Source organism: Microtus ochrogaster, chromosome 8, assembly GCF_000317375.1.
Source record: "Microtus ochrogaster isolate Prairie Vole_2 chromosome 8, MicOch1.0, whole genome shotgun sequence".
NCBI classification, from domain to species: domain Eukaryota; kingdom Metazoa; phylum Chordata; class Mammalia; order Rodentia; family Cricetidae; genus Microtus; species Microtus ochrogaster.
Window position 1 is genome coordinate 65,581,905 of NC_022015.1, and position 10,273 is coordinate 65,592,177.

At 48.6% G+C, this 10,273-nt stretch overlaps 1 protein-coding gene across 1 annotated transcript; it reads left to right on the forward strand.

Moving 5' to 3' along the window:
- Window positions 1-397: 397 nt before the first annotated feature.
- On the forward strand, window positions 398-5,981 carry Hhex (hematopoietically expressed homeobox). Its single transcript, XM_005352192.2, has 4 exons — window positions 398-803; window positions 2,819-2,997; window positions 3,190-3,240; window positions 4,941-5,981. The coding sequence occupies exons 1-4, from the start codon at window positions 440-442 to the stop codon at window positions 5,154-5,156; spliced, it is 810 nt and encodes a 269-aa protein (XP_005352249.1). The 5' UTR covers window positions 398-439; the 3' UTR covers window positions 5,157-5,981.
- Window positions 5,982-10,273: the final 4,292 nt, after the last annotated feature.

The window sequence follows — 10,273 nt, forward strand, 5'->3', positions numbered from 1 at the left end:
CCTGCCGGCGACCTCCTGGCCAGCCGAGTCCCGTCGCTCCTCCGGGGGCCAGAGGCTGCCTGAGTTTCCGCAGTGGCGCCTTCCCGCTGGGATCCGCGTTCTTGGTACATGCCTTGTGCTCACCTCTTCGACGGTCGCAATCGGGCTCTCGGTGCCTGGCACTCCGGACGGACAGCGGGACACCCTGGAGCAGGGTCCCCAGAGCTCCGCGGCCCGCTTGTCTCGGGGGCTGGAGCTGGGCCGACGGGGGCGGGGCGGGCCAGGGGCGGAGGCGAGTCCGCGGCCCGCGCCATTGGCCGCAGGGCCTGGCGGCAGGAAGGGACCCGAGCGCGGCCCCACCCCGAGGCTGCCGGAGCCTATCGCCGGGAGCGCGGAGCGCAAATAAATGTAGCGGGGTGGCGCGGGTCGGCAGCTCTGTCCGTGGGGCTGCGGTGCAGCCATGCAGTTCCCGCACCCGGGGCCCGCGGCTGCGCCCGCCGTGGGAGTACCGCTGTACGCGCCCACGCCGCTGCTGCAGCCCGCTCACCCGACGCCCTTCTACATCGACGACATCCTGGGTCGCGGGCCCGCGGCGCCCACGCCCACCCCCACGCTGCCATCTCCCAACTCCTCCTTCACCAGCCTCGTGTCCTCCTACCGGACCCCGGTGTACGAGCCCACGCCGGTCCACCCCGCCTTCTCGCACCACCCCGCCGCCGCGCTGGCCGCCGCCTACGGTCCCGGTGGCTTCGGAGGCCCTCTGTACCCCTTCCCGCGGACGGTGAACGACTACACGCACGCCCTGCTCCGCCACGACCCCTTGGGTAAGGCGACCGGGGTCTGCGGGGCCGAGCGCGGGCGTCCGTGAGGAAGGCGGGGTGGCAGCGCGCGGGTGGCGGCGGGGACGGACGGGAGCTGCAGGAGAAAGTTGCGGCGAAAGCTCTGAGCCGGCGACTCGCGGGTGCGCGCGGGGACAGGAGGCGCGGGGCCCCCGGTGGCGCGCTGCCGGCGCTAGGACGCTCGGCGACTCTGATTGCTTTCCCTGCACCTTGCAGACATCGGGGCGAGCGAAGTCGGGAGAGGCCTGGGACGCCCGGGGTAGTAGTGAAAGGCAGCCCTGGCCACACGTGTCGGCCCGGGTGGGGCTCCCTTAGCGGGCGACACCGGGAAGAGGACGTCGGGGCGCCCCGAGCCTGGCCCCTGCAGCGCAGGGATAGCTGGCGGGCCGGGCGGTTCCTGGGCTGGGCTTGGTTCAACAAGCTTGTGTAGTGAAGGAGCCTGACCCTTTCCGTTCATACAGGAAATCTTGAGTTCTCGATAGGAGTAAATCTGGTTTCTGAAGCTGTTAAGTGTTTTCCTGGCTGCATGAAGCAGACCCTTCCCCCGGAGTAGTGCACGCTGCTGATTATTTTATCGACATCCTCAATACAGACAAATTCAGGAAACACTCGACGTCTGATAGGCAGGATCCGTTTTTCTGATATTGTTCATTTCCTCTGTGTGGGATGTGACTTTATGGCAGCTAAAATAACCAGTTGCTTCCTCTCGGCTTCCCCCCCCCCCCCACTTTGGAGGCTGTTTTGCACTAGTCTGAAGCCTGACGCAAGCAAAATCTCGAAAAAACAATGCCAGCTTTCGGAATGTTTAGGTGTAGGCCCGAAGACAGAAGGACGGACATACGGACGCACCGCTACCACTTTGGAGTAAGAAAGTGCAGACCCCGAACAGTTAGGAAGGGCGGTGGAGACAACGCTGACTGCGTGGGATTTTCGGGGCTGGTCCCCGCAATGTTCCTAAGAAATACATAAGCAACGGTGACGGAGTTCGGGGCCTGAGTCCCTCGTCGCCTGCGCGGTCCGATGCCCCAGAGCGAATAAGGACCAGGGTTTAAAGTAAACACCCTGGCATTTTCATTGGGAACCTAGGAGAAATTGACATTTTAATGAATTAGCATTTTAATGCCAGCATTATTTTGACGTAGTCTCCTGCGCTCCCCTCATCTCACCGCTACCGGGATTCGGGGTGTGGGTTTTAGATAATTTTGTACTTTAAAAGTAATCATATTTGTATTTTTAAAATTTCAACCTGCAGGGTGTGTGACCGGTGCCCCACTCTATCCCCTGTGGGGCAGGAACGGCCCTGGGGCAAACGTTTTCACAGAAATCGCCTTGGTTTCCTTGGGTTTCTGCTGGGCCTGAGCAGAAGGAAGCTTTTTTTTTTTCTTTTTTTCTTTTACTTTTTTTTTTTTTTTTTTGAGACAGACCAACAGGAAACACATTGACGGAAATGTTGCCATAGCCCACGGGGTGGCTTTAACTGGCCGCCCCCGCAGGCCGAGTGTGAAATCAGAGGAGGCCGAGGTGTGCTCCAGCCACGATTGGAGGCCCCACTCGAGGCCTAACACGAGCGCCCTGCTAGCGCTTCTGTGCAACCAGGCCTTGGGAAGTGTAACAACCCCACTCCCCCCTTAAATGCGCACACTGGATCCTTTGCAAAAACTTGAGTACACACAAGAGCTGGTCCGTTAAAGAAGAGCATTTTAAGCCCGGCAGGGCTTCTCTCGGGGTTGAGAAGATTTGTTTGCATTTAAGCCACAGGTGTGAAGGTCGGGTAGTGCGGTGTCTCGAGTGTCCAAGCTGGTTTGTGTGCTAATGCAGTTTAGCTGACTTTGTGCGGTGGGAAGGACTATTGAGTCCATCTGTACACCTGAGAATGTATGGATTGGGAACAGGTCTGCATTTTGGCCTCCCGCCTTGTGTCACCTGGGACCAAGGTAGGTCTGGGGACTGCCCAGAGGACTCTAGCGCCGTGGTTCACCCTCCGTTCTTCTGGCCCACAGGCAAGCCCCTGCTCTGGAGCCCCTTCCTACAACGGCCCCTGCACAAAAGGAAAGGCGGTCAAGTGAGGTTCTCCAACGACCAGACCATCGAACTGGAGAAGAAGTTCGAGACTCAGAAATACCTCTCCCCGCCTGAGAGGAAGCGTCTGGCTAAGATGTTGCAGCTCAGTGAGAGACAGGTCAGCCCACGGGGTCCCACAACCCCAGCTGGTTTCTAGGGCTGAAGAAACCACGGTGCGGTGCGCTCTGGGCACGTTCTTCTTCTACCCAACTGTAGAACTGATTCTCGCCATATCCCCAGTGCCTTCTCCGCTCCTCCCCAGGTCTCTCGGGATCTGGAACTGTCTGTAAACTTGCTTTCTTTTCTGTAGGTCAAAACCTGGTTTCAGAATCGACGCGCTAAATGGAGAAGACTGAAACAGGTATTGACATGGCTCCGTTTCTATGGAAATAAATGTTTGTATCATGTTATCTAAATGCGGAGACCTGTTATGGGTTGTATGCAAAAGTCATTTGAAGAGACTATTTAACCTCTTCACCTTGATTAAAAAGGCAAATAGTCCTGCTGAAATTCAGGATGAGTTGCTCAGGTGGCACTAATGCTAAAAGCACCTAATGCAGTTCCTATATCAATTAGCTAGGGTTTCACACACAGGCCAGTAAACCGCCTGGCTAATTGTTTTATAAACCCCATATGTTGTTTATCTCATTAACGCAGGAAAGATAAAGTAATTGACAGTAAATGACTTAAGTAGTTATCTTTGGGAGAAAATTGTTTCTTTTATTTACACAGCCATAATAAAACCAGGCAGGATTCAAGGGTAAATATAAAGACACAAACACCTTTAAGTCTTATTTGCGCTTTTTGAAAAGGAAGAATTAAATATCAAAGAGTTTAAAAATTATTATCCATCTTTGCCAGCTCTTAAAATGAATATAAAACACATAAAGAAATTGCCAGGCCTATTTGGAAAGTAGCTTAAACTTCTTAAGGAGTCTTTCAATAACCCTTGTTAAGAAATATGCAATTAAAAAAAAAAAACTAAAGGGAGCGTCCCCCAAAGCTACCCTGCTGACTTAGAACTAAAGGTTTGTTTTTGAGGTCCCAGACGGGGTGTTTCCAGTTCTCGGACAACCGCTGATGACTCCTATACGCCTGGGCTTTAAATAAGACAGGATGGCTTGAAACAAAATGGTTTGTCAAGTGGGGAAATTCAGTGTAGATCTTAAATTGTATTGATCACACTTTGTATTTAAAAAGAAAAAAGATGCTATCCCAAAGGACATTTCGAAACAACAAAAAGCTTCCTGTAGCTTTATTATTCAGAAGTAGTTGAGGATTCCCCTATCATCACTGACCTTGTATGGCTTCTGCAGACTTGCTCGCTGAGGAGCACAATGTTTCTCTCTAGTGTTTGTATCCTTATTAGACACCCGTAAGCTTAAACACTCACTGACTGGACTTGGTTCTTATTCAAAGTCTTGGAGCTAGTTTCCCAATGACTTTTAAAATGGTACTTTCTGTGAAATGTGGGATACTTTTCCCGCAGGAAATTTTGCCTAGATTTTAAGCAAATTGTAATCGCTTCATCAATATTATTTGGTCCTGTGATTTTTGTTTGTCATGACCTTGAGATTTGGTACATAGCTATGTATATATGTGCTCATAAATTACTTCAGAAGACCAACAGAAAAGAATTTTAATCTATAATTTCGAAGCTTCTTAATTTAGTATATGTTTTTCTTTTTCTTTTCTGGGAGGGGGGATGGGCCTTGGTATAACAAACCAGCCATTAACATTTGTTTTCTAAAATGCTAGAAAATGCGGTGAGGGCAATATTTAAAGAGCAGGAACAGTGCAGCCTGGACTGAACGGAGTTTGTTTTTTTCTCCTAAGCTGAAAGTCTTGAGATCATGGACCTGAGTTACATATAATCTCCCTCTGATGTGACTTCTCCCTCTAATTTCAAATGGGGACAAGAATCACAAGTGTGTCTTCTTAGGAAAGAGATTTTAGATGAAAACAGTTGATAACCTAAACTTTGTAAGCAAGCTAAAGGCTGGGGGGGAAATCCATTTTATTTTTATGTCTTTGATCTCACGTTTCATTCCCTTCTTTCAGGAGAACCCTCAAAGCAATAAAAAGGATGAGTTGGACAATTTGGATGCTTCCTGTGGCCAGGGCCAGGACTCGCCCAGTGAGCAGAGTAAAGGCGCCTCTCTGGATACTTCTCAGTGTTCTCCTTCCCCTGCTTCTCGGGAGGACTCCGAGATCTCAGAGGATTCGGACCAGGAAGTGGACATTGAGGGTGACAAAGGCTACTTTAATGCTGGATGATGGTCACCGGCATCGTCCAGACACTGGACTTGCGGATAATGTTTTGCTACAAACTGGAAGACTATGGGAGAGAAAGAGAATGTCATTCTTGTAGTGTTCCGAAACTATTTAGTACACTGGCATAATTAACAAATATGCATTGAAACCTTAATTTTGACCTTATAGATCCTATATATATGTATATATATATACATATATATGTATATATATATACACACATATCAGTTTTAAGTTGCTTTGATGAAGTGGCTTAATGCATCTCCATTAATTTCTATTTATGAGAAGTAATTTGAACTTTCATTTAAAACTTAAATTATAACTTTAAAGGTTTTAATAGGCTGTGCTTGAATGACTTTTCCTAAATCTGTGGTCATACCCTCAGACTTCAGAGGGTCACTTAGAAAGGGGGCCCACATTTGTGGCTTCTTGGAGCAGTTTAAAAGGACACACTCGACTTATTTACATAACACCCTACATTGCTGCCTTAGCTCCAATGCCGTTCCCGAGCACCTGGCTCTAGGAGTGTGCTCTTACAGGCAAGATAGTTGATAAGGTTCTGAAAATCTTGTTTTGCTCACCCAGTGCCTTTGTTAAGGGATGGCACAGTCGGACAGTCAGGGAAACCGACTCGACTCCTTTGTGACTGCAGGTAATCCCATGTGAACTAGAACTAGCAGGACAATTAAATGTAAGTAGATTGTAGATAGTGTGTTTTATAGAAACAATGTATAGCATGTATATAGAATTATTCCGTGTAAAAATCCTGCCAAAATGATGTTGGATTTTTTTAAAGAACTTTTTTACTTGATGAGTTAACTTTCGTGACCCTTGTTGGAATCTCTCATTCTTTTCTTGAAAAGGCCTAAACACATTACTTGAATGGCTTTGGGGTATGTGTGTGTGCTTGGCACAGGGCTAGGGGTAGGGGGCCCCATGGGCGGTGGGGTGCCCATCTCCTGGAGTGTGAATTTGAGTTTTCTTAGGAGTGTTAGCTGGAGCAGATGTGTGTGTTGGACCAAGCAGGGCAGGTTGGAGCTGCTATGAGCAGTGCCATCGATTGGTGTGTGTGGCCACTGGCCTTGACCAGCGTGAGTCAACAGTGCATCACCCTCTCTCTGTCGGGAGCCGGAGCCGAGCTGCAGTGCTTTGTGCGGGGCAAGGAAGGGTTTGGAGGAGCAGGAGATTTAGAAACTCTGGGAACGTGAAAGTCAGCGGCCTAGAGAGAAGCTGAGTGATAGCCGCTGCTCTGAGGTGCTAGCTGGTGTGAGACCCACGGGACCAGCACTCCGCCTCATATCACCCCCCCCCCCCACACACACACAGCTTTCCCTTTGGTAACTCCGGCCAGTGTTGGGGACAACAGCCAGAAGCAGGAAGCATCAGGAATCTGGTGGCTGGGAAGAGTGGGTAGGAAGAGTGCTGGCAGGCAGTGCGGCCCTGGGTATTAACCTGCAGCCTGTCTAGAGAGCCCAGGTCTGACAGGTCTCCCACAGAGATCTGAGGAGAGGCCCAGCTTGGCCTCTGTGGAGTCTTTTAGTTGTATAGGAAAGAGCCTGTTACAGAATCTGTCCAAGGAAATCTGTCGCTCCGCAGACGTAGACATCCAGGAGAAGATGGGTTCTCACACCCTGCCTCCTGAGAGTCCAGGAAGGTCATGGAATTGCGGGTGAATCCGGTTTCCAGAAAATACTGAGCACTGACTGGTCTTTTGGCAGAGGGCAAGGGTAGGCCTGGGAGCTACGTTGTAATTTTAGTTCTTTGTCTCAGAACTTCGAGAGAACGTCCCAATTGAGCTACGTGACCGGCTCCAGGTCCCCCAGTACCAGCTCAGTTCATGCTCTGCACTGCCTAATTCTCCCCTCGCATGGGTGTTAGAGCCCAAAGGAGCCATCCAGAGGGAGGCCCCTAGTTCTAGACCTGCCTAACAGGTTACATGAAGTTTCAAAGGCCATAGTCGAAGTCGGTCTGCTCTGAAAGTGGGACTGTCTGTATCCATGTTCTGGAGAATAAGGCATTTGAATGGAATTAAAATGATCCTGAAATCTCTGTGTCTCATTGCTGGAGATAACCTCTGGGTAATGTTTACTCGTGGGAGGAACTGGATCGTGACTGCTAGGCAGAAGGTCAGCAGCTTCTGTATTGATTGACACTAGAAAAAACTAAGAGGTGAAATCTTGTTTTAAAGTGGACAATTCGCTGAAAGTGTGCTGTTTTCCCATTGGAAGCTAGCCCAGGTTCCCTTCAAGTCGCTCGGGTTCTGATTCTATACATGCCCTTAAGACTTGAGCATGTTGGTTGGAGGAGGCACAGCCTTCTCAGGACGCAGGTTAGCATTAGCTTTTCAGAAGGTGCTGTTACAGACTGCCCATGGATATTTACAGACTCTTCCTACAATCCAGACATTTTTTTCCCTTGTTTGTCCTTTGGCTGTTTCACGTCGGAGCGGAGCAGCATAGACGACCTTTATGGCACAGCTCCTGTCTTGTTTTTTAACTCTTTTTTTTTTTTTATCAGGAGATTCAACTTGAAAAACGGTTATCATTTAGCAGAAAGGCAAACAGAAAAGCACATTTTTGTAAGCAAAACGTTAATGATTGGAAGAATTGTCCTAATTTCACCATGGCAGTGTGTGATTAATCCCCTGGGTCGTGTACTTATACTTTAAGTTATTCAGTTCATTGCTCTTTGATATCCAGAATGCTACCTAACTTAATAGGGTATTGATCTCGCTGGATGATGTACTTTGACTCTTTACACAACATCACTTTTGAGGATGACTAGTCTGTTGCGTACTATTTTATTTAGAGAACTGTTGCGTAAGATTTCTTTTTTCTTTTTATGGTTTTGCTAAGGGTGAAAACTGATAAGACATCTTGTGGGAAAAGCGGAAACCATCGCTGATAGTGAAAGTACCTGTTCTCTCTCAGCATCTCTGACGAGCTCTTTCGTTTGTGGTCTTATCACTGTGAATATTCAGCTTGGTTAAAATGTGGACAGGACAAGGATTCAAGAAAACGACTAATTCGGTTGGGGGTGGGGAAGTGCCTTTAACTAGGGATGGAAAACTCCAGAATTTCCACTCTAGCCGTACTGCCTGTGGAAATGATTTCTCTTTAAAATCCTGTAATTTGTGATCCAGTGAATCTGTGACTGGAGGTTTTATACACACGCACGCACACACACACACACACACACACACACACACACACACACACACACGCACACATACACAGAACGTCAGAATGTGGAACACCAACACCAGCCACCCTGGATGCCATCACGTGGATAGGAGCTTGTTATCTTGTGGTCATGATAATCAAACACTGTACTAACATTTACTCTTCATCTGCTGGGTTTTTTTGAAACCCCAGGTGGACTCTGTAAGAGCCCAGTATAAGTTTGTTCCTTGATTTTTTTTTTTTGTATTGTTATCTAAACACAGAAGCACTTGGCAGATTCCTTATCATAACTTCAAGGTCCACAGAACAACAGCTTACTAGGCTTAGTAAGCTGGAGGCAGGCAGGCGGGAGTCCCCTCCCAGGCTGCCTGGGGATCTGTATTCTAGCCTCCAGCCCTTTGGTTGCCGTACTTGGGAGGAGGTGTCTGTACCCGGAGCCCAGCGAACGCCACGGCCCACAAACCCAGGAGTCTAGGCCGCAGCCTGAATCTTCAGAAGTTGGACACATTAAATCTCTTCAGACTGAGACGCTGTAGGAAGGAGAACTTGGAGCTGCCATTTCCTGTCTGCAGAGGATCATGACTTTGGAGCATCCGGTGGCCACCGCGAGCTTTTCGAGGCTGCCCACGGTTTTCCTGCGCATCGCTTATCTTTCTTTTCCCTTTTCTAGGGGGAAGGAGGAGGTCATTGGTCACTTAGGGTCATTTTTTTCAGATGAAAACCAGTGAGAACGGCTTTCTATTGTAGTAGAAAGTTTAGTCAATGTGTTATTTTCCTAATCCTCCTTTGGGATCCCTTTTCATTTGAAAGAGGAGTGCCATTACAAAAACAACAGCAACAATTAAAAAAAAAAAACCCTTAAGATATGCAGATGAACAAGTACAGAGGAACTAACAGTAAAGGGTCCCCTCCCAGTATTCAAAAGTACTTGTAGGGAGAGAGGCCTGTTGGGCCTGTCTCAACCTTTATATTTTTATATATTGTATAGCTTAATCATAACCTTCCATCTTTCCTCACACTTTCTGTTTTTGTTCTTATTCATTCTCCCACACCCAAGATGCTTTATACTCATTTAGTTTATTTTTCCATTAAGAGCAGAAAATGAATAATCTCAGCTCTTTAGATGTCAGTGTAAGGGGCAATGTTTTCTTGAAATTTGTGTGAGTGTTCCTCTTTCAGCTGGGCTGAGATTGCCTTAGCTGTGTGAAGACTCAAGCAGTACCAGGGCCTCCCCACAAGATCAACAGTAGCAGAGCTGATCGGGTCCAGGCACTTGGCACCCCTGGGGCACATGGATGCTTTGGAGAAGATGGGGCAGAGCCAGTCAGGGCTCCTAATTTGAAGAAAGGAAACGGGATGCTGTCCCATAAAGAGTCTTGGCCAAGAAGTCAGGCCTGGAGGTGGAAGAGGGCAGGGAAAACGCACGACTTTTATCATCAAAGGTTTTTGGATTTCAGGATTTTGCTAAGGGATTGTAGACCCATGCTCTCCTCCGCTCTTTGCTTTTGCATGTGCAGTTCCTCTCCCTGGAGCTCCCTTCTGCTGGGTAACCAACCTCATGGCTGTCTCCTGACATGCACCCTGAACCCAGCCATCGTGTGTATAGCCACCAAATCTTTTTCTCTAGCCCTTCCCCAAATTTCCTTTTCTCTATTTCACCTTTTACAACAGGACACATTTTCAGGAGACGGAGGCAGGGAACTTGAGAGTTCATAGCCTTTCTGGCCTGCAGAAAGTGTCATAGGCCACCCTGGGCAACTTAGTGAGACCTTGCCTCAGAAATAAAAAGTAAAAAGAGGGAGAGAGGCCTAGATCCAGTCCCTCGCACCAGCAAATAAATAGTGTGAGTGTGTGTGTGTGTGTGTGTGCATGTGTGCGTTCATGCGTGTGTGTGTGTGTGTGTGTGTGTGTGTGTGTGTGTGTGTGAGAGAGAGAGAG